At 47.7% G+C, this 24,096-nt stretch overlaps 1 protein-coding gene across 7 annotated transcripts in view; it reads left to right on the plus strand.

Moving 5' to 3' along the window:
• The window catches only part of MAD1L1 (mitotic arrest deficient 1 like 1), a 320,154-nt gene that overhangs the window by 258,185 nt on the left and 37,873 nt on the right, over positions 1–24,096 (plus strand). Inside the window, exon 19 of one of the 7 annotated variants that reach the window (XM_048961394.1) lies at positions 19,664–19,704. The exons of 5 other annotated variants lie outside the window; for them this stretch is intronic. In XM_048961394.1, coding sequence (XP_048817351.1) covers positions 19,664–19,696 — 33 coding nt within the window. In that variant the 3' untranslated portion in view covers positions 19,697–19,704. Of the gene's footprint in view, positions 1–7,270; positions 7,315–19,663; positions 19,705–24,096 lie in introns of those variants that run through there. One more of the 7 variants, XM_048961392.1, reaches the window with a different exon arrangement.

The following is a 24,096-nucleotide window of genomic DNA, read 5'->3' on the forward strand; positions in this document are numbered from 1 at the left end:
TTGATCCCTGCGTCCAGGGACATCTAGTTGTTTGTATAGTATTCCCATCATGATTCATGACTTAACTTAATCATGACTTAAATTTAAAATAAACATTTGCAGGGTAGGACTGGGTGCTTTGCTGCAGTGTTCGGCTTGGGGTAGGAGATGCACTTGTGAGGTGGTGATGTGCAGGAGCACACTGGTGTGTTTTGTTCAGGTGCCATGTTAGCTTCCAAAGTTAGGTGATTTCTAACACTGTGTAGTGCTTTTTTATGAACAGCTTTAAGTAGAAGTCATTAGGCACTGTTGTTCAATCTTAATTAACTGTCCTCCTTACTGAATTCTAGCACAGCAAAGAGCAACGGCACTGCGGGAAGAAACATCTAACTAGATTTTAAAAAGAATAACTGGATTTAACACTTAATTAGAACACGGAACCTGTGGCAGCTCAGGTATCACGTTGCCTTCTGGGAGCTGGAGCTTTGGGGAGTGATGTCTCACTTCCCAGATTACTGCAGTAAAGCTGTGTGTGCTCCATACGCCGTTGCAATGCGTGCCCTTGCTTCATTCACAAGGGGCTGCTTCTTGCAGATGGGCCTCCCCAGCAACAGCAAGGTGGGAATGCAAGATGTGCGAGCAGGTTTTTGCATGCTTCGTCTAGCACGTACCTGTTGCACTGCTGAATAAGGAGCAGTGGTTGGAGTGGCTGTGCAGACAGTCACAGTGCACACCCTGCTCACTGGAGTGCAGCGATGGCTCGGGTGCATCGCCGTTGTCCTGTCCTATTGGCACCAGCAGTGTCACCAGGGAGGAAGGCAGCACATGCTCATGGATGCTCTCAGCCCTGTGGGGTGAGAACTTCTTCCCCTCAGGCTGAGTAGAGCATCACAGCCATGTCTGTGCGAAGAGGAGGGATAAAGCTGTGTGCGTTTAGTAGGAGAGATGGGAAAGGTTAATGTCCTTCTGGAATGTAGTTATGCTGAAGGGAAACAGAGTTACAGCAAAACTGTAATTTGTAAGTCTTGGAGAAAATAACGTAATCAGAAAATGGATTTAGAGGGTGTTGATGTACATGATTACCCAGAAGTGGTTTTTAGGCAAAATGAAGTTGCCTGGAAGTCTTGTCAGAATTAGACCAGGAATATGCTGTATTTGGCTTTTGATATTTAGGAAAGAAAAAAGATCTGGAAGCAACTAAACAACAGTGGGAAGGCTGGGCAATGTTGTGACGCTTCGGGAGGTCTCACTGATGTGTGGATGAGCAACCTGGGGAGTTGACTGAGCCCTGCTGGGAAATGCTTCCTTCTCAAAGAGCTGCCAGAGCTGTCTGCTGAACATTGGGCAGCTGGGAGCACACCTGAGGCTGCAGTGGTCTAAGCACCTCCCTCCTCATAGCAAATCAGGGCTCATTGAGTTGCACGGATGCAACTCCTGGCCGTCAGCATTGCCGGCAAACATTTGCTTTTGCTGCACCTTGGATCTGTCGCTCCTTCGTCCCACACCATTGTCTGACCATCACAAAACAATTTGGTTTCTTTAACTTGGCTTTTGAGCCAGAGCAAGAGCTTAATACAGCTCTTTGAAGTAATTTTTACCTCCATTCCTGCGGGCTAGATTAGTCTGCAGATAATGCTGGGAGCAAATAAGAGCCTGAGCTCTGAGGGAGCTGGAACGTAATTACAGTAGATGAAGGGTACTCTCCGCAGCTCCTCCAAGAGTGCTGAGATTAGACTGTAATCATTGTTTGTAAGCAGACAGGAACGAGGGGTAATCAGCCAGGCAGCCCTGACACGTTATTCTAGGCATTAATATTAGCTTCCTGAAGTAGCTCATCAATTCACACTTATCTGAAACTGCAGAAATCAACAGGTTCTGCCTTCCCAAGGCGTGAGCTGTGCACCTTGGCTCAGTCCCACTGTGCAGCAGGGACCAACCAGGTCTTCTGCAGGAGCCTCGCAGGGCTCTGAGCTCTGCAGGAGAGCGGCTGCTGCGTTCCCTGCTTGGCTACAAAGAGATTGGTTAATGCAACACCAGGACAAAGCTCTGAAGCTTGCAGCCCTCGCTGATAGGTTTGTGTCCATGGAGAGCAGCGAGCTGGATGTGCTGGGTTGGGGAGAGGAAAGAGATTGCTTTCTTCTTCAGCCATTGTCTTTAGCCCGCTGAGCTGCAGCAGGAGGGAGCGTGGTGCTGGGATGGAGTGGGAAAGATTCCTTTTGGTTTTGAAGAAAATCCTTGTGAGTGTGCTTGGTGCTGCATGAATCCTGTCCCTAATTATAAAGCCTGCGTGTCCCGGTGAGCGCAGCGAGAACATTGAGTACAGACACAAAGCTAACACCGGGCAACGAAAGTCTTGACGTTTCTCTGATGTGAAACAAGAAGAGAAGGAATGAAAGAGCTTGCAAATCCAGGCAGAAATCATTAGGACAGCGAGCAAGAGTGCTTGTAAAGGCACTGGTTTCTGTGAAAATCTAAAGGAAGAATTAGGGATGAGAGAGGAGAAGCCCTGGCGTGAGCCATGGGTAAGAATGTGGTCAGCGATATCCCAGTCAAACTCACAGCTGTTTGGGGTCCTTTGGGTTTCAGAAAACGCAAAGCATTTGGTAGAACCATGGTGGTGTGAGAGCACTGCAGTCCTCACTGCTGAGCCCTTTTGCTTCCATCCGTTTGGGAATAAATCACCAACCAACTATCGATCGTATCTCTTGCAGTGTTTTATGAACATTAGTTATGTGCTTGTGCTCTTTAATGATGCTGCTGCTCTGACAACTCACTAAATATGACGTGGCTTCATGGGTGGGATTGCTAATTCTTTAGCGGTCGAAGGTTAGCTGCTGTTATTAATAACACGACTGCTGGCCCTTGTGTGAGAAATGAGTGGAGGTGGATGCTGTGCCTGGAGAGCTCATGGTCTGAAAGCCACCCCTGGAGGGACAGCGTAAGAGCAGACGGTGCTGGTTGGCACAGCATCCTGAGTTTCCATGTGTGGCTGTTGGTTTGCTTTGGTTTGTAACTGAGGGGCACAGTGGGAACCTGGCAGCGAGGACCAGGGGCAGCCCGGCCATCACTTCCAGAGTTGTGTGGCTTCCCCTGCACGAAGGCATCTGGGAAAGCTGGAAAGGTATAAGGGTTTGCATGGGCCACTCCCAAAAGGCTCTTTCAGGTAGGATGTGCAGCCATGAATTCACTGAGATAGATTTTGCTATCAATCCAGAACCAGGGAGGAGGAGCTCTCTAAACTCTTCTGTGTGTGCTGTATTTCTGGTTTAGATATATGTGTGTATACATATATATGTTTATCTGAGGGATCTTTGTGCAGCCCAGCTTGGGAATGAGAACAGCCCTGCTTGCTTTGGTGAGAACAGCACCAAAGGGGCACAGAGGGGGGGCTGCCTGATGAGTATTGGGTTGTAGAAACAAACTGTTTTCCTTGCTCCTGCTGCTGCTTAGCTATTCAGCTTCAGAAGTCTGACCGTTTGCCTGTTGTGTCTCTTAAAGAATGGGAGGTAGGGGAAGTAAATTCTTGGGATGAAGGGAGATGACATCTGAGGGTGACATTCTCTCCCATCTGGCTGTGCTCATCCCCATCCGTGTCACACGGAGATCCTGTGCCGATCTAGAGACTGGTGTCAGCACTGCTTCTGATGGATTATTAACACTTCCCAAAGCTGTAGTAGCCTGTATAATAAAAGTAATAAGCGTCCTGGTACCTGGCTGCATGACTGGAAGATTTATTGCTACAAGCAGCAAAAAAGCAGCTGGGGAAGCAGAGGGCTTGCTCGAAGAAATTTTAATATCACAGGTCCCAACATTCCAGGTCATCTTTACCAAAGAGTTATCAAATTAGGAGGTCTGGTGGGAGCAGAGAGCTGATGTTATCAATGCTGTTGTAGTGGAGGCTGTGCCAGCTCTTTTCATATAAACCTTCTGTTTCCAAATGACTATAAATAATAAATCCCCATAAATAGATCCTACCTGGGGGGTAAATACTTGACTTTGGAGGGAGCGAACAGCTGCATCTCACTTTTAACCTACATAAGACGAGGGATGGCGTTATTGCCAAATTTGAGTGTTGAAAATTGCAGATGCAATGTAAAAATAACAATATGCTTTGAGATAATTTTATTTGCCATCTGGTTGTGAGCTGTCGGTTATACTCGCATCACGTTTTCCGTGGCTGTGAAGTTTCTTTGCTTTGAAATGAAAACGAAGGTTCCCATCTCATACCTTTACTCTGGGATGTGGAAACTGAAGAGAAGTTTCTCATCAAATCGAGTCTTGTAAATCTTGTCAGAAGGGAGGGGTGCTCTCAATGCTGGAGAAGTTTCTGCATCTGTTTTAGTAGTGTGTAAAAGCAGATTAGCCAAACAGGCACAATGAATGCGTAAAGCATCTCCGTGCAGTCACAATGAACTTTTGCAGCTGGGCACGGGGAAATCAGTGCAAAGGTTGTTTTACGTTGTGCTGAATTATCCTCTTCTGATGTGCACTTGGAATTAAACCAGTTGAGGGGAGTTGCTGGGAGAGCTGGTGGCACTTGTCCTGATCTGATAAAGGCACAGAACTGCCTGGGCCTTCATGCAGCAGCTCCCAGCTCGCTTGGGGATTTAGGAGGGACTTGCAGACCATGGAGGTTTGATCCTATTGTGCATGAAAGCTGCAGACCTGGCTGCACCCACAGCCTGGGCTCTGCGGGCTGCAGATGGGCTGCGCCACAGAACAGGGGTGTCCCTTCACCGTACCCCAGCAGAGGCGGAGCCCATCCCCACACTGGGCACTGCTCTGCACACATCAGCTGCTCCAGGTTACTGAGTGCTGCAGCAGCTCTGCTGCCTGCTCCCACCCCAAGCTAATCACTTTGCAAAGCTTCCAAGGTACGCCAACTTCGTGTGGCAGCTAACAAGCTTAGCTGAGGAGTTCTGCCATCATCCTTCCCCAGAGCTAATCAGCTTACCCTTGCTTCGGAGTTACTGGGCTGTGGGTTGCAGCAGCACTGGGAGCCACTCACACACGTGTTTGCCACATCCGTCCGTAATTGCATGCCTAGCATTAGGGATAGCAGATCTCAGCAGCATTCTCTGCTTTTACCGGTGCAGAGGGAAGGGCTGAGTGATACCAGCTTTGCACAGGAAGGGTTTCAGAGAGATGAAGTTGGATGGCCGTGGCAGGGCTGGGAGCTGCAGCCATGGTTCTGCAGCACAGGGTGCCAGCACAGCTTGTAATGCCTTCACTTCCCAGTGCTGCAGCTGGGGGCTGCACCTGCGTACCTCTAATTGTAAGTGGGGTTACAAGCTGCTCACAGGGGAGGGAAAAAAAAAAAAAGCAATTTATCCTTTTCATTCACTGCCTGAAAGTGGGTAGAGAAGAGTGATGGGCAAAGAAGTGCTGATGATAGTGATCTAAAATGCTGACTGCGCACTTGGTGAGCATCCCAACGATAAATAGAAATTTTTTCCCCTGTGTTTTTCAGCTGGTACAATGGTAGGGGACAGGAGCAGGTAACAACAGTCTGCCTGAAAGTTTGTGTTAAGTTGCAGCATGCAGTGGCTTGGCTTTATGAAGTTATCATGGAATGCATTGCTGCATTTCCCCACTGCGCTCCATCCCTGTGTGCAGCAGCTCGCTCTGCGTGGCAGGACAGCACAGCTGCCCGGAGCTCTGAGCAGCAGCACAGCCAGCAGGGCTTTGCCTGGGAGGAGCAGCTGGGCTGTGAGTGTGGCACAGAGCAGTTGTTGGCTTGGGAACGCCTTCTGAAACGTTGATTAGTTCCTGCTGTTGTTAATGTTGTGATTAAAAGGAGGTTTGTTTTGACCGTACCCCTTTTCTCGAAAGCAAAACGGAAGTGACAAAAGTGCCATTTACAAATGGGATGTTGTTGTCTGTTCTAATTTGCATTAAGTTCTGTGCTTCTGCTCCCCTACAGCAGTAGTTGCGCAGGTTAATTAACACAAATGTTGTGTTAAAATTAAAGGACTATTTTTTTCAGCTGAGTCTCTCTGCTCTTCTCCTCCTGAGCAAATAGCAGTGCCCTTTCTTTACTATATTCTTTGTATCTTTTAGAGCAGCATCTTTTATGAGCCTCTTGTTCTTGTCTCCTTCTACAGCTTTCTCAGAATCTCTAGGCTTTTAATGGAAACTCCTTTCTTTCCTCCCTAGTGCTTTTCAGTACTCTTCTGGGCCTATCTTAAATAATGCACACAGTACTTCAGATAGATAAAAGCCGCTAATTAAAGAAGTTGCCTTATTGTATTCTTCTGTCTGCTCCCTGTTTGGTGCTCAGTGCTGTCCGGTGCTCCCTGCTTTCCCACTCACCTCACCCATCACACTGCCTTCCCCATAGGCATCCACTGCCATTTCCAACTCCTTTCAGAGTGATTTATTTTCCAGCTTTTTTGTGATTTTTTTCATGTGGATTTCTGTCAAAAATATTTGGAAGGTCTACAAAAAAGCTTCCGACGGATTTTCTTTACCCTGCTGTTTTGATAACTCTTGGAAAGCGCTAACAAATCACAGAGGTGCAGTTATCCTTTGCTCTGAGCAACGGTGATCCTTTTCCTTCCTATGTTAAACTGCTACAGAAGATTTTTGTTTGTATTTGGTAATTTTCTTTGCTTGTTTTGCTGGCACGGGATATGCAGCAGGAGCAGCTGGTGCATGTCCCCCTAGGACAGCCCTCCTTAGGGCTCTGGAGCCCAGGTGTTCTGCATGGACCCATGTCCAAAGCAGCAGAGGGGAAACCTGGCCACCCTACTGGAGGAGAGAAGCAGGGCTTGCTTTCCTTCAGTCCTACACATCTGAGCTGTTGTACTTCGTATTGAGACCCAGGGAACTTGGGCAGCCCTTCAGAGCACTTTAGTCTGAAAGCAGGTTGGGCTGCCACAAGCACCAGGATGCCAGATTACATGTCTGTGGTGAGGAGTCCTGGTGTTCTGTATGGAGGTACCCAAACTCCTGGTGTTCTGCACTGAGGTACTGAGGAGGTCAGCTGGCACTCAGCCCCGCCGACAGATTGCTCCTGTTTTGCAGACTGGAGCCAGGTCTGAAATAGCAGCAAGCATCACTGCCATGCATCCTGCAGAGAGCAGCGAAGGAACTGTCCAGGCAAACATTTGGGGCTGGAAATTTCTGGTAATGGGCTGTAGAGATGGATTTAAAGCTTTATGGCAGGTTATTCTCCTGCATTAGATCTGTCAGTGTCTACAGCCTTGCACGAGCATATTATGTGAGTGTGGCTATGCAGCCATCACCAAATGAGCGTGCCTTATTGCTACGTTATCCTTTAATTACACAGGGTGTTGGAATACTTCTGGAGCACTTGGCCATGTGAAGTGTAAGGTCAGTCCTTAACATCTGTATCAAGTGTTCACAGCTGGTGGGAAGCAGAGCTGGGGTGTGCAGTTTCTGTCCTGGCTTAGTATTCCCCTCTCTGCTCTTGCAAAGGCCCCACTCTGGGAGCTGGTGGGGAGCAATCTGGGCTGCCTGTGTGTGCCTGTGCCACCAGCACTGAGCAGCCAGGGCTGGGGTGGCTTCTGTATTGCGTGAGTGTAATTAAAAAGATCAACGATGCCGGTCTTCTGCCTCCCCTCTGCTCGTGTTAGGAACAATAGCGCTAAATGATGATTGTAATTCATTACAAATGCACCCTAATTAAATTACCCATCAGTGGCTGCGAGATTAATGATACCAACCCCGGTTAGAACATGATTAAAGTTGGGCTTGTCAAATTTTTCACTTATTATATGGAAGTTAACGGGGGGGAAGAGACAGGGCAGAGCAGGGTGCTGTGGAATGGCACTCGGGGAGGTGTGGCTAGGGCCAGCGTGGTTGCATTTGCTTTGGGCTTTGCAGTGGAAGAGCTCCTGCAAGGCTCTGGGGGTCCACAAGTGGGGCTGTACCCTTGTTGGGGGGCTGTCACTGTGGTGGCAGGGCAGCAGCAGGGCCACGTGGGAGATGTGGCACAGCAAGGAGCTGAGCCTGAGGCTCCCAAAATAAGGCTTAATTCTGAGCTCCATTTGTGGAGCTGCTTTGCCTTTCTTCTCTTTTTTTATCTCTGTATTTCTGCATGCAGAATAGCATCTGATGTTTCTTAAATCTGTAAAAATAGTAGGGAAACACAGCGGATGACACAAGAAATAGTACTGAATACTACAGAGAGTTGGCTTCTCTCTTCCTTAGAGAAGTTTTATACTACAAATGGATTTCAGCAGCAAATATTTACAAGGGGAAGACAACTCAACAATGTGTCCTTGCCTCCGGTGAAAGAGAAGTGCAAAATTCAGGATGTTTTTGTATTGAGAAAGAAAAACAAGGCACCAAGTGTACCTCATCACACAGCTTTGGGATTTTGTTGCCTCTGCATTGATGGAGAAGCATTGCCTGGAGGTGTTCTGCCCAAGTGAGGGTGGAGACTGGCAGGTGGGATGCGTCTAGGAGGTAAGAAGGGGAAGGAATGGACCTTTGGCAGAGGGAGCATCTCTTTGAACACCCTTGCACAGATTGGCTGTGCTTCGCATCAGCTCTTCTTGTCATTATCTGGCAAATAAGCAAGGAGGAATTTTTTTCAAAGCAATTTCATTTTCCGATGTTGTACGTGCTGTCCTTAAATGCCTCCACTGATTGGATTGCTGAGGCCCATCCAGAAATGGACGTTGTTTACCAGCTGGGGATGCGCTCTTTAATAGATCTTTTCAAACTCCTTTTTGAGAATTAGGTCTTGAATGCTCCACGTAGAAATAAATTGAGCGGTGCTGTTGTTGTGCCCTGTGTATCAGTGGAGCGGACCTCATTAAAGCATCGTACGCAAACAGCTCAGGGCTGGACCAGCAGAAAGAAACAGAGTTCCTGGAAATGAGAATAAACCAAGGGTCAAATAAGACGTGTGAGGAGGAAGGCATCCATCCGAGGCTCCGTCATTCTGGCTGTGCAGTGTTCCTGTTGTCGGATCCCTGCTGGGATTTGGGTTTGCGTTGTGCACGAGGAAGCAGTGAGGGTGTTGGCACAGCCAGCACTGAGCTGAGCAGCCCTTCCTCTCCCAGGCTGCGGAGTCTCAGGCAGATGGCACTTATTAGCTGTGCAAACGTAATTAGTTCGCATCAAAGTTACTGGAAGACGTTGCTCTGGGGAATGGATGCTTACCAAGAGGTTCGAACCCTGCTTTGGAGAAAGAGAGATATTAATATTGAATGTAGTCATCTCTGGGTTTGGATGACCTTGCTTCTGTTGATAAAATGATGCGTTTTCCAGGTTTTTGCACATTCTTTTCAGCATTGCTGTTACTCTTAACGTTTAAATGTTTTCCCTTGGGGAAGATGGGGACAAGGAACCTCAAAGAGCTTTCCCCAGGAAATTATCTGCCAGCTCCATCTCTCACTATGCTGGGGCTTGGCTGTGTGTTGTAGAGCCAGCCAGAGATGCCAGCAGGAGCGCAGGCTTCCCTTGGCCACATAAACACCTGTACAAAGGAGAGCAGCCAGCTCAGCCATCAGTGACCTCACCACCAATTTTGGATAGCAGGGGCAGATTCTAGAAGCTGCATTGGAGTTCTGTGGCCTACTTCTTCTTCTCTGGAGGATTTTCTGACCTGCCTGCATAGTCTTGAAGCTGAATATTGTTCTGCTTGTTACCACCTTAAAAAGCTAAATGTGTTTTTTCCTCCTTTTTTTTTTTTTTTTTTTTTTTTTTGGCAGGTGGCTGTATGTGTTTTTATTTAGGACACGATCTTTTTGTCTTTCTGTTTTTTCCCTTCCCAACCAGCTCCTGCAGAAAAGGTTGTTAGGATTCAGGGGAATAGCTGACTCACACGGGCAGTTGCTGAGATGTTCCTGTATAATTGAGCCTTTGAAAGGGAATTTTCCTGTAGGCACTGCAGGGAGAAATAGCTCTGCTGGTTCTGACACAGTCGCTGGGGATGTTGGTGGGGAGGAGATGTCCTTTAGCTGAGGAGATGAGGGGGGAAACTGGGGAGTTTCCCTGGTGCTGTAGTCAGTGGTTTGGATCCAGCCCGTGCAGATGGAGCTGAGAAGGCATTGCTTCCTGACCTCCTGGTCAGTGACTCACGTGAAATGAGGTTGGGTTTAGTCCAGCTGTCTGCGGATAAGCTGTTTGCAGAAAGCAATCAGTGTATCTGGCATGGGCACACACCCTGAGCAGCTGGCTCAGCACAGGGTGAGGATGCAGTGATGTCAGCAAGACCAGGCTGCAGTTCCCCAGGTCCTTGCTTTTGGCTCTAATCTCTTGCCTTGGTCCATCTTGCAGCTTCTCCGTGGTGCATCTCCACCTTCTCAACTTCCAGGCTTCCAGCTGGTGCCACAAATTGAAGGGGACAAAATCTGGGGGTGGGGTTGAGTCTGTGGCATAGCACTGAGCCTGCTTCTGATGCAAACTGAAGTGCACGTTCACAGGGTTCATGTCTCTTTGGGTCATGTCCCATCACCTCCCCAGGGCTGCCTGCTTCTGTGCTGTGGCACCTGCTGGAGGAGCTCTGGGACAGAGCTGAGAGGTGCAGGTGAGCTGTGGGTGCCAATCCCTGCCCTGGTCCTGCCAGCTCATGGGCAATGCTTCTTGGTTACACAGCCATCAGCAGATGGACACTGAGTTCAGCCTGATTAGTACTATTCAATCAGCTAGGCTAAGGCAAAGTTGCTTTGTGTCTCATCCCATATGGTGGCTCCTGCTGTCACCATTCTTGCAGGAAAAGCTTTGTGCAGGCTCCTGGTCACGAGTTCAGCCCTTGTTCTTCTCAATGAGTGAAAACCAATGGTGGAAATGTTAGTGCTTGTCAGGTGTGTGTTGCACCCTGTGAGTGACACAGGACATCTGTGGCATGTGGAAGCCGGCGTTGCTTCATCCCCATGGCTGCTCCCTTGTCACAGGGCAGGGACAGGATCCCAAGGGGACGAAGTTGTCCAGGGGCCAGGCTGTGCCTCAGGTCTGTGGGCAGAAAGGCAAAAATTAATGAAAATTAATTCAGAACAGATGCCTGAATGGTCACTTGGTAGTTGAGGAAGAAATGGAAGGACTTAACCGCAGCAGATTGGGTGACTCTAACCTGGTCGTCATGTCTTCTGCTGGAAAAGATCAGTGGGATCAGTCTTGTGGATGTGGTGTAAATTCTTCCACTTTCCTTAACCCCAGCAGCAGGCTGAGGATCTTGCTTGGTAAAATTGTACCATGTACAGTTGTACGCAACCAGCTGTCAGGGAGGGCTGAAGTGTTGGGGGTTGTTGTATCCCACCCTACAGGGAGATTTTGGTAAGATGTGGCTGATCCCATGTTGTCTTGGGGTGCTGTGGCACATCACAGTGGAGGAGGCTGTTCTGTGCTGCTCGAGTGCTCTAAGTAATCACCTGTGGCATTTGGACCTCTGGTTAGTTTCGCAAAAGGGTGCCGAGGGCCTGGCACAGCCCAATGAAGCAGAGCACATGCGATCTGCTGAAGAGGAACAGCTGCAGATGGAGCTGCTTGTGTCTGCATGGTTGTTGCCATGTGCTCTTCCTGATCAATTGGATGAGATCGACATAGATCCAGTTCGTTTCTTTCCTTCCTCTGTGATTCTGGGGCTTATTAGCCCTGACAGTTATTTATTTGTCCTTAGTTGTAGACTGAGGCGGCTTTATGGAGAATGTGGGAAGCATGTCTTTTCTAATTAGACCCCAGTCTGTTGTCTGTCTGCCTTATGGGCAGGACACAGCATGCTGTTTTGCAGTTCATGATAGCAGGAAGCCCTGGATGCAGGAGGTCACGCTGGGATTGTTTCTGAGAGGTTTTACAGCAGCAACGCACAGCATCAGCGTTCCTGAGACTAAGCTGGAAACAAAAACCCATCATTTTTATTCTCCCCTAATTTCCCTCAGTGAAGCACTTAAATTATACAGGGGCACGACGTGGGGCAGTCGGATCTGAGAGCAAGCAGGCGATGGCAGTGTGGTGTTGCAGGAACTTCCAGCATATTTCCATGTCTCCTCAGCAGGAGCCAGCACACGTGGAGCATCCCGGCTCCGGCAGGAGCTGTTCTCAGGTGTATTGCTGCAAGTAATGAAGAAGCTTGCACCTTTCCTTTTCCCAGCGTGGTTCTAATGCAAAATGTGTTCTTTCACAACTCTGAGACCGGTGGCTTTGTACAATCTGGTAACTTCTGTAACATATGAAAGGTGCGGTGATATCTCTTGCATCTTGACTGACAGCAACAGGCAGGACCTCGTGCCCAGCAGCCCCTGTTACTTGCTGGCAGTGAAGGAGTGAAGTTTGTTCTTATTCCACTGAGGAAGCCGGGATGGAGAGGCGGCTGCCAGCAGCATTTTACCGACCTTCCTCCTCTAAGTTTGACTGAGGACAGAGCACTCAGCTGTGCCTCTTCCATTTGCCCCTGCTTTTAGCAAAGGGGACTGTAAGGAGCCGTGTTCGTTATCCTGAATCTCAGGGTTTGGTGACTCTTTAAATAGCAGCTTTCCTCTTTCTTCAGTCGCTGGCTCAATGCCCAGGGAAAATAGTGGGTTGAGACTATGAAGCAACAACTTTTCTTTTTTTCTGCCACAGTGCTTTCAAACTGTATGTCTGTTTAGAAACATTAATCATTGTAACTGCTGGGTGAAAATCTGCTGTCTTTACTTGTACCTGTGCGAGCAGCCGGCAGCAGCGAGCTGTTCTTTCTATGGGTGATTAAGAAGGAGAAGGGCTTAGCTTCCTACAGCTGCCTGTATCTTCTTTCTCAATTTGCTTTCCTATCTCTTTAAGTTAGAGATACTCTTAGCTATTCTGTTGCAAACTCGGCTTGTGCTGTGATCTTTTCTGTGGTTGCAAACTGTGCAGGGTTAGGCTGGGTTAGTGGAAAACTGAAGTAAAAGTCGGTCAGAAGGTTTTGCATTTGAAAGCACCCTTGTCTGAGACAGCCACGGGCACAGCTCGCTGCCAGGAGGGGCTGCATTGCCTCAGGGCCCGTCCTGCAGAGGAAGCATGGAACTACTTTCAGCTCTTCGTGTTTTGTGGTGTTTTTGTAAGAGTGAGAGTAATTCTTGACAAATATTAATGTAATTACGTAATAGCAATTGAAAGTCTCTCCCCCCAGATTTGACAAAACGCAGTTGGTATTTGCATCTCCTTTCCAACCCATCCTGGAATCGGTAAGTGGTGTTAACAGGGGCCATGTGATTAATAGCGTGATGCTTCAAAGTGTTTTCCAGGTAATAAGTACCTAATCCAGTTTGATTCTTATAGGGAAAAGAGATCCCTCTGTATTACTTGTAGCATTTTAATTTAGTGAATCCCTCAAGAATCTCTGAGAGGCAAAACAAATCCCATGCACTCGACTGCTATGTTCTAAAATGGTACCAGGTGCCAGCCAGCCTTCCTGCACAACCTGGATGCCAACCAGATGTGCTGCTCCCTGGCGTCCCCACGTCCAGGTGTTCCCTGCAGGTGACAAGAGGAGCGTGGCCATGCAGGTGGGATGCTCCCCATGCCATGTGCAGGGCGTGCAAGGCGGCTCGCCGGCTGTTTCAGCACAGTCTGTGCCCAGATGGTGGGAAGCTGCTGAGTGCACTGCCTTACCTGGGGCACTACGGAACACCTGGTTGTGACTTCAGAAAGAGGGTTGCGTGGGTGATAGGGCTCACACAAATGGTTCTGACTGGTGCAGTGACATGCTCCTGGATGAGCATTCACATAAACCAGGCGCAGGGGAGGAGATCGTAGCTGTGAGTTGTACTTGTGCTGTTCTTTGGTGAAGCTGGGGATGTATTCTTTCATCAGCCCAAATTCCTAAAGAGACAACATGTTTGAGCAATACGCGTCATCTCCACTAAGCTTTGACTGCTCCACATGTCTGTGTTTTGTGGTGTCTGTTTCCATGCCCTCAGAGTCCTGCATTACCTACTGAGGAGCACTTCTCAGGGACAGGAGCAGACAAAGGAGCAGATTTCAGCCCTTTCAGTAGCATATCTTAAGCCACGTGAGTTTTGCAGGAAATCCCTCTGGGATAAGCTCTGCATCCAGTGAGCTCCTTAGCATTGAGGGGTCCCCCAGCCATGGCTGTGGGTGCAGCCCCTCCTCTCCTCCAGCTCACGGCCTCTCTGTGGCATGCTATCCTCTGGCAGCTCAGAGGTGACCTCCTTTGGCTTTTCTTTCCTACCTTGTTGTTAGCAAAGGAATTAAAAGCAGCAGGGTTTTGTCCTTTATTACTGGCTCTCTTTAAACTCTCGGCAGGTGCTGTGCAAGAACACCGCCGTCCCTCTCTCCATCTCCTCCAAGTGGTTTTAGCTGTCAGTAAGCTCTGTGTTAAAAACAACCCTGATGGTAAGGGACAGCCACCAAGGCAAATGTGGCAAGTCAGAGATTGGAAAAGCAACTCACTGACTAGAGAAAACAAGTCTAAGAGAGCAGAGGGGAGTGCGGAGTGAGTGTGTAGAGGAGGAAAAGAGAAAACAGTGGTGGCAGGAGCTGGGCAAAACAACCAGGATGAGTAACCAGCCAGACAGTGCAGTTTATGAGCATATCTGATTTGTTCCTCTCTTCTGAGCGGTTTAACTGAGGCCCTCGATTTGAAAATAAACTTTCCTTTTGTTTTTAAACAGTTCAGTGCTCAGGAGAGCATCAAATAGCTTCTCTTTCAAATCAAAGTGAGGTTGCAGTGGTTGTGTTGTCATCGTCCCCGTTCCGCCGCTGTGGTCTTTGCGAGGAGGAGGCGTCTTTGGGGAGCGGGTCCAGCCAGGCTCGTTGCTATGGCAAAGTCTCTGCTGATGCCTGCTCTCTGCCTGCAATTGCTATTCAGCAGCTGTTTCCAGTGGTCGTCTGGAGGAACTCGCACAAGTTATGGACGTGAAAATCCTTTCCTGTATGTTGACCTTCGCTGGAGCTGAGCTTTGACAAGAGAGATGCATTAGTTTCTAAAGCCACCAGTAATTAGGCTGGTTTGAGTGTACTTTGCTGAAAGTTTAGGCTCTGGGGCTGGGAAAGGAAGGTGGAGGGAGAAGGAGCAACTTTAAAATCAATATTGCAAATGCGATGCAAAAGAGTGTAATTAGCATGTTTTGCAGGGCCTATTAATTCCTCTGAAATGCTGTTTATTAGGCAAAAGAACTTGGGAGCCCATCAGTGGATTAAACAGGTTCTGTAATGAAATGTAAATGGTGTAATTGGGCTTGTTCTGAAAGTATTTATTCTTCACCTGTGACCCGCTTGATTGCGGTTTGACAACACGAAGGAGTGTGCATCTCTTGGTTAATGACAGCTAATTCCCTGGAGCTAATGGAGTGGGACGCCCAGGCACATGGCGCTGGGAACGGCAGGTCGTGCCTGGAGCTCCGCAGTGATTGGCACCAATCCGAGCACAATGTAACTTTAATTACAGTAATTCCGAATCCAAAGCAAGCATTTAGCTGCCGCGGAGAGGCTCTTCATTTTGCAAATAGATGCCGTGTAATAGGCTGACCTTTTATTAGACCAATATTGGGATGGGTGGGAAGGCTGTCCTCCCTGGTACAGGTAACGTTATTGGCTCCCATTAGCTCAGTACAAATCACAGAGGCGTGTTCTCGCTGCCAGGTTGGCCATATGGATTTCTTTCTATGTGCAATGTCGTGGAGGCAGCAGGGAAATGCGGTGCTGCATGTTATTTAGATTCAGTCTTTGCATCAAGGCATGAAATTCATCTGCTGCTCCTCTGCCTTATGTGTGTGCTTCTGTCTGGGTAGCCACTGGGATTCTTTCTGTTGTTGTTTTTGCCTTTGTACAAATCTTCTTTATCCAAACTGTGTAGTGCTGAAGATCTCCAGGCACACAGGAAAGGTCGCGCTGCTCTCTTGGAGCAAGAAGCTCTGGGAAAAAAACATCTGTTTTTTTTATTCTGGCCTTCTGATATCCAGCATTGAGTGCTACAACAGGTGCTGGGTGCGCTCTGCCTTCTTAGGGTTGAGATATACACACAGTTGTGTCTCCCTGCATTCTACTGGAGAGGAGCTGCCAGAGAGGACCTGATGTCCTGGGAGGGGTGGGCATCTCAGCACACACCAGTGAGGACCAGCAATCCCCCAGCTCTCTTCCTGAACCCATTAAGCCTCCGACCTTACTTTCTGTTAGCTCGGTCTCTCTCTTAAGCAGTGGCCTTGTTAGAGTTGAAATGAACCTAAGCAGGGAAGTTTTCATCCAAGTAATGTACAGGTCTGTGTGTATGGATTTGGAATAAGCCCCTGGGGAACTGCTGTGGGCTGTCGTCATTGTGTGGAGCAGAAGCAATACAATCTGTGCAAGTAATGCCTTTCTTTTCTGCTTCGTTATTCTTGCTCCGCTCCTTCTTTCCATCCACGAGCCGTGAGGCAGAGAGGTGGGAGTGGAAGCATGGTCACAGGTGTCTGTCCCTGGAGCTGGGAGAAAATAGCCTGACTGGTAGGCACTGTGCCACCTGAACAAGTGTTTGGGAGCCATCAAGTGGGGAATACATAAAGGGTGTTAGAGAGAATGAGAGACAATGGGGTTTTGTAGCTGCAGTGGAGCACTGGCCAACGCGAGGCAGTTGTCTGAAAGCAGGCCAGCACTGAGATGAGAACAGTGGCAAATGGGAGGGAGCATCGTGGTGAGGCCAGGCATGTTGCTGCTTCCCAGCAGATGGCTTTCCGTGCACGTTGCCTAATCCCAGCAGAAATAATGCCTTCTCTGGATGCGCTTCTGCTCCTGTTCATATACAGCAGTATTTTTTTGCGGTGGATTTGTGCGCTGTGGGGAGCCATTGCTTGGCATGTATCTGGAGGAGAGCCTCCTCCTGCACTGAGCAGGATCTCCTGGTGTTCACTGGGTCTCCTTCTCCAGCCCCTTTCCCTAAAGCACGGAAGATGCAGCTGTCAAGGGAATTTTGCTGGGAAGCAGTAGATGGAGAGACCACGTTAGCACAGCAAAAGAGATCTTGACAAAGAAAAGTAATTCTGATCATCGTTAGAAAAATCAGAAACCTTCAGGTTTCTCTCTGTCTTTTCCTTCATCTTTGTCAACCTACTGATGTAGACCCTGATGACGATTCCTTTGGTCCCAGCCCCTTCTGCTCAGCCTGCTCCCAGCCAGCTGCTGCCAAAGCCTTCAGTGTGCAGAGCATTTGCAGTAACAGTTTTTAGCAGGCAGCCCTGGACCACAGGCAGGAATGAGGCAGATTGCATACGGCCTGTAATGCTGACAATAAACCCAAAATAGAAATATTGTCTATCTCCTCCATAGAAGCCAATTTTTGGAGTTATTTAATCTTGCAGCTTCCAGCTATGTGCTTCTGGCTGCTGGTGAAGCCCAATCTGGCTTTCTAAATTCAGACACTTTTCTTTTTTAGTACATACAGAGACTGTATTTACCTGAACTATCTGTATAAATGACGAAGCATTCAGGTGACTGGTAGAGATGATGGAGTTACCTATGAGACTGTCATAAATGTTTATTTTCCTGGTGACAGTGTAACCTGTGTGAGCACTGGTATCAGCCGCTCCGTGGCAGAGGGAAGGCAGGGAGCTGTGTTCTGGCTTTGTATGGAGAACCTTGGGTCCAAAGGAATGCAATGCTGCTGGTGTAGCCAGATGCCTCAGGGTGAGGAGGGGAGAGCTCTCTACCAGTCTGTGCAGCTGCTTCACATTTTTGCCCTTTTATGTTCCATTTCATACTCAAATAACTATTTTTTTCCTTATACTACATGCACATAGAAAGCTGTACAGAATAATGGTGGGGTCGCTGTCCCTGCAGGTGTTCCAGAGCTGCAGAGATGTGGCATTGAGGGATGTGGTTTGGTGATGTGGTGGGGATGGTGATCTTAGAGGTCTTTCCCAACCGTGAGGATTCCTTTTCTTTCCTATTATTATCCTAAAAGCTTTTTGAGGAAGGGACTCTGCCTGTGTCCTTTTCCCACAAATGCCTGCTGTATGTTTGGCACTAAACAAATAAGGGCTGTACCAGAAAGCTGTTGGCTAGATTAACGCTGCTGCTCTGCCCGAGCAGGGCTGCTGGCGGTCTGTGCTCAGGGCAAGCAGCAACTCCCATCCAGGAACACAGAACTTTGATCTCTAAAGGGAGAGATTATTCCCCCTTTGAGATAAAAAAGCAGCGATGGACTGACAACAGTAAAACACGGCCGTTTGAGAGGCTCCTCCAGCATTTTACTGAGATTACATCTCCGAAAGGAGCTGTTAGAAGGGAAGAAGAGACAGAGTGGCAGGTTATGTGACCACTGTGACTCATTAATAGAAGGAAATTTATGTCCGGAGCACTCGCACAACTGGTGTGCACCAGCTCTCAGGAGCAGATTCCTTTCTTCTTCTCATGCTGCCATTGCCTGAAGGACTCTGTGGGAAACACGGGTTCCCCCAGCAGCATCCTGCGTTGCTCAGGCTCCAGCCTCAGCCCAGCAGTGCCGCTGGGTGGACTCCACACTGTGTGTCTGTGTGGCCTTGGCTGTGACAGCTGGTTACAGAAGGCAGTCGCTCAGATATAGGCGTCTGGCAGCCCTTAATCTCTTTGGGCTTTGGGGTTTTTTTTTTGACTTTGTGGATGTATCAGAGCACCGAGGCATGGTTGCTGAGAGGTGAGGAGGGAGATGCTTGTTTTATTGAATTTCGACCTCTGTTCCAATAAATTGTAACCCAAACTGATGTGAAAAGTGATCTTTCACCAGTGTTAGAACTGCCAGAAAACAAGTCAATAGAGACCAAACCTTTTACCCAAAGGTCCCCAGGCTAGGTCTGGGTCCCTGCCAGAAGTGACAGAAAATCACTGACACTGGGCCATATTTTTTCTCTCCAGAAAGGGGTTCTGACCTCTATCTGGCTGCTGTTTAAGAGGGGTATATGAATGAAACAGAAACCACCATGGCCCTGTGTCCTGCTCAGTGATCTAGAGACCACTGTGCTAATTTTTGCTGTCTGAAAAGGAGAGGACTTGAGCCTGCCCTATCCACAGGACGGGCTGAGCCTGGCTGCCCTCCTGCCTCAGCATCAGTCTGGGGAAAAATGTACCGAAAGATGGTAGAGAAAAGAGACACACGGTAGAAATTTGTTGGTTTGGTTTGTTTTCATTCATTGTCTGGTGTTTGCAGTCCACGTGATCCCAGCCTTTTGTCCCAGCTTTGCCTCATTCCCAGAAATTGGATCAGGAGAGACAGTCTGAGCTCTTCCCAACTCCCCCAGCCTGATTGCTGTCTCCCAACTATTTTCTGCTGTCTGTCTAAAAGCCATGCAGCAGTGCATGATGCCATTAAAATACCCAGAACCTCTAGATTTGTAGCTATAGTTTAGCATTTGCTACTTGGTGGGTTTCTCCCAGATCCCCCCAGATACCTACTGTTGCATCATACTCACACATAACTGCCGTGCCACTGTTCAGCACCAATACGAGCATAAAGAAAACTGCTGTTATCACTCAATTTAAAGCAAATTAAAATGCATCTGCAGCAACACTCCAGTTCACAGAGAGGAGGCGATTAATGATGAATGAAGTCAACTAGTGGTTAGCATAAGTTAGAATGAGGTACTTCACGAGAAGAAACGTTTCTGTGACTGTGAAGCAGTGCTGACTTGGGAGGAATCGGTCTCAAGGCAACAGCACAGCTGTTCTCATCTACTTTTCCCAGCACTGACTCACTGAAAGATGATACTGCTTGGAGATCCCACAGGTAGCAAAGTAGCTTTGCCCTGGAGTTATGTTGCTTGCTGCATGTTTGTGCTTACAGCAATGCTCGGGGGCCAGATCTGTTCCCATCTGAACAGGCAGAAGTATGGCAGGGCTGAGCAGTTGAGCAGGAGTGTTGCAAAGGAGAAGACGACGTGCCAAGCCTGGGTTTGGAGATTTTCAGGTAGGAGCTGTGTTCATGTAGCCAAGCAGTGCTGAGAACTGAAGTTTCACTGACAGAGCAGAAAATCAGCTCTTGTTCAGAGCAGGATTTGAGGAACAGAGGGATCTCATGGGTGCGGAGGAGAGTTGCAGCCCTGAAAGTCCTCCCACAGAGAACATGCAGCTAAAAGAGGGAGAGGAGAAAGTCTCCTCAAGGCATCTTGGCAAGAAGGAGAGTAAAGAGAAGCACATGTGCGAGAGAAGTGGGAGGAGGGAAGCGATCCAGGAGCTCCCATCAGCTTTAGGAGAAGAGATGCTTGTAGGTAATGTGCCATGCAGACAGGAGCAAAGCAGCGCTACAAGGAGAGAACAGCTTTCTATAGAGAAGAAAACAAGTAGTCTAAAAGTAGCATGCCTCTTTTGGGGTCTTCCAGCAGCATCGCCTGGCATGTCTGTCTTTCCCTTATCCTTTCCTGCCTCCATTGAGGAAGTGCCACTGATGTTTGAGAAGATGTACAAAGTCTGAAACCATCTTCCAACATCAACTCCTTTGTTACCTGTATCAGGAGAAGAGGAGGATGGAATGGTGAGGTAGAGATGTAATAGACAGCATAAGGCATCTCTTCTTCATCACATCATTATTTCAACCTGATTTTCTGACTGGGCAGTGGAGAAGTTGGAACTCCTCACTGGACAGTCTCTCTTCCTCCTTCCTCACCTCAAGATCTAAACGTCTCAGAGCCTGGAGAATTGCTTTATAATTAACTTAATGAAAGGTAGCTTAATAAGAAGCTTGATCACAGACTTAAGTTCCTATATGGAATGATGATTCTGGCTAGTGAAGAGCTCTTTAATCTATCGGACAAAAGCATAACAAGATCAAATACTGGAAGTAGAAACCAGGAAAGATTAGAAATAAGGAAATGCTTTTGTTACAACAGGGGTAATTAACCATCAGAACTATTTATCTCAGTACGTAGGGGATTCACTATCACTTTGAAGTGTCTAAATGAAGATGGGATATTCTTGTACAAGAAATGTTCTAAGTCAGCTTGCAATTATGAGCTTGATGCAGAATCTGCTCTGCTTAATTCACTAGCTTGTGCTTCTCATCAGTTTAGATTGGCTGATTCTTACAATTCTTTTGAGCTCTGCAATTTGTGAACCAATGAGAAATCAGAGGTACTGATGAACAGAACACCTGATAGTGCAAATACTGGTAACAGCAAGTAGTGGAAGGCTGCAAAAGGCTCCTTTGAAGTAGGAAAGAGAAACGTATGGCAGCTTTTACCAGCAACTGGATAATTCTGCTGAAAGGAAAATGGCTTTCCTGAGCTTCAGTAGTGGTTGGGCTGTAAAAGCACCTTATGTCAGAGGCAGCTGAAGTTGCTATGGACTCATCAGACTGATCACACCATGCTTGTACTGCCACAGGATTGAAAATGCAATGGTTTCCTTGGTCCCAGCTTGTAGCATTCCTATTTCAATCTATTCCCAAACATAATTAATCCATTCAACACCATCCTTTCTTGTTACCGTCGCTCATTTTATGGGCAAAGACAGTTGGGGCGGCGTGGAGATTGCACTGAAGCAATTAAGGAAAGAAGCTGTCAGAGCTGGGATTAATACCCCAGGCTCCGGAGCACCATCTCATTTCAGAATTACTGACGGAGAGCTGGGAAAAGTATGTCTTCCATTGGTGTGAATTTGATGTTCCTTTCTTAAACAGTACTAATGGCAGCAGGAGGGGGCTGGCAGCACGCAGCAGTGAGCAGGCTCTGCTGGGAGCCCCGCTGGGGAGCGCCCGAGGCTTCAGAGCTCGTTTGTGTCTCCGGCAGCCTGACCCCGTGGTGAGGATAATCAAGTTGAAAATTAAATCAAATTTCAAATGTTAAACCAGCCAATTAAAAAAGCAATCGCATCAAAACATGCATTTTTTAAAAAGTTTTTGTTTACTCTGCCATAATTAATTTATTGAGCAGGAAAACTTTCGTTTGTACAAAATACTTGTTAAATTGATGATGAGCAGCAGAAGGGAGCGGAGGTGCAACCAAAATGTCACCTGAGGTTCCCCCAAGATCTGGCTGAATTAATGTTCTGGGGAGCGTCTTTCTCCCACCAGGAGCAAACTGTGATGCATCTTTTTGCTAGGTGCATGACTGTAGGCTCTCATTGCTATTTGTGGTCTGTCCATTAACCTGAAAAATGCCTTTCATCAAGTAACGTATCATCTCCTTGCTTTGATTTCCCTCGATGCCTCTGTTGAGAAGACTGAGTAGCTGGTGGGTTGGGTACTTGGCTCCTTGGAATTTATCACTTTGTGTGCACTCAGCATCCCCTTCTCTGTTTTCACGCATGTCAGGGTTTTTCCTGTCTGTTTATGTGGCCTGTGGTCTATAGGAGGATGTTTCTCTTGAGATTCCTCATGAAATTTCATTGATGAAACCTTTGTGCTTCTCAGTCCGTAGGGATGCAGGTGGGCCTTTTCCTTCGTGTTTTACCACGTGAAGCAAGGGCTGCAAACCTCATTGTATCGGGAAGCTTCAGAGAGCTTCTTGCTTCCTGCCATCACCTCTTCCTGCCCATTCCCTCCTTCTCCCATCACCCCCATTCACCTAAATTAAGTAACTAAAATCTGAAAGTAGCAGCCACAGTCTGTTTTGAAGGTTTAAAATTAACCATAAAAGCCAACTCCCCCGTTCTGCAGTGCAGCAGCAAAACGTGGTGGGGGAGGCTGCCATGTGGGCGTCCATCGTTCTGCTGGACTTGAGGCTCTGTCTGAGGAATGACAAGTGTAATTTCTAAATGAAAAGTAATGAGGGGTGCAGTTGCTGAAGAAGCCTCACAAAAAATATCAGTCTTACAGTCTGTGTGGACCTGGATAGGAATGTGAGCACTGACAGATCGATGGTGGGTAGAAAAGGGAAGGGGTGGGCTTCAGATGAGAGGGAAGGGCCTCAAGTTGTGCTGGGGGCAGGGGGTCAGGCTGGATATTAGGGAGAATTTATTCCTTAAAAGAGTGGTAAAGGAGTAATACTGCATTGGGATAGGCTGCCCAGGGAAGTGATGTAGCCAGCATGCCTGGAGGAGTTCCAGAGCCATGGACGTGGAATGCTTTGGGACATGGCTCAGTGGGCAGTACTGGGCGGTAGGTGGATGGTTGGACTGGATGATCTTCCAGGTCTCTTCCAACCTGAAAGATCCTGTGATTCCAGCCCAAGGCCAGGAACAGGGGAGCAGATGGTTTGGTTGGCTCTGGTTTGTGGATGGTCTGAACAGATGTAGCGGGGGGACAGCTCTCCTCTGTGGGGCTGGGAATGACATGGGACAGTTACCAAAGCAAGCCCTGGATAGCTGCTTGCTCACAATTTGTGATTACTGGAGTCACTGGGTGCAACCTAAGAAGAAATGGGTTGGAAAGTGCTATGTGAATGGCTTAGAACTTAGAGTTTGCTCTCCATCATCCAGGAACAATTCATTTGTGACATTTGGTGACTGAAATTCCTTATGTTTCCTCCCAGTCCCGTTGTTGTTCGGGGCCTGAAAGCAACCACCACAAGTTTGCAGTTGCCTGAACTTTTCGTTATTAATTAATCCCGTCTTTATTCACACAGCACTCAGACAGTGGATAATAAACACCGATCAAGCAGGCAGCGATGATAAATTATCTATTTAATAATTAACAAATTAGTCCTAACAGATGGAACCAAAACAAATTTGTCTGTATGTGCACACAGCACACGGCTCGTCTCCCCCTGTTTGTCACATGGGGATGTCACCAGAGATTTGGGCACGTCTCTGCTGATGTTGGGCTGGTTGCCCTCACTGCTGTGAGTTTATCTCTGGCTCTGCTATGGCTCCTTCTAAATCTGATATTCTCTGAGTGCTGGCAGTGAATGAGTGTCACGGAGGAAGAGTGACAGAAGAGAGCAGGGGGGAATCCCTGCTTTTTTGGTGTTAGGGCACAGCAGCCTCCCTGCAGAAGGATCAGCTGCCTGTTGTGATCTGTTATGTTGAATTAATAGAGATTACAGTCCCTCTAATTCTTTCTGCTATTATCTGGCGAAGAATAAAAAGTCAATGCACCGCTGAGTTAAATAAACATGAGGCACTACAGCATAGTATCCTGTGAGCTGTGTATATATTATTCATTTCCAGTTATTATTCATGACCTTTCCCTCACACCGTCATGGCTCCATCACTTGCGAATTTATAAGTTCATTAATAATGAGTGAAAATTAATAATGCATTTTCATTATATCCGTCGGGGATATTTACAGCATTCATAATGCATTCAAATAACTGGTTTCAGGTGTAAAAACTGGGGCTCTT

Source organism: Lagopus muta, chromosome 15 (assembly GCF_023343835.1).
Source record: "Lagopus muta isolate bLagMut1 chromosome 15, bLagMut1 primary, whole genome shotgun sequence".
NCBI classification, from domain to species: domain Eukaryota; kingdom Metazoa; phylum Chordata; class Aves; order Galliformes; family Phasianidae; genus Lagopus; species Lagopus muta.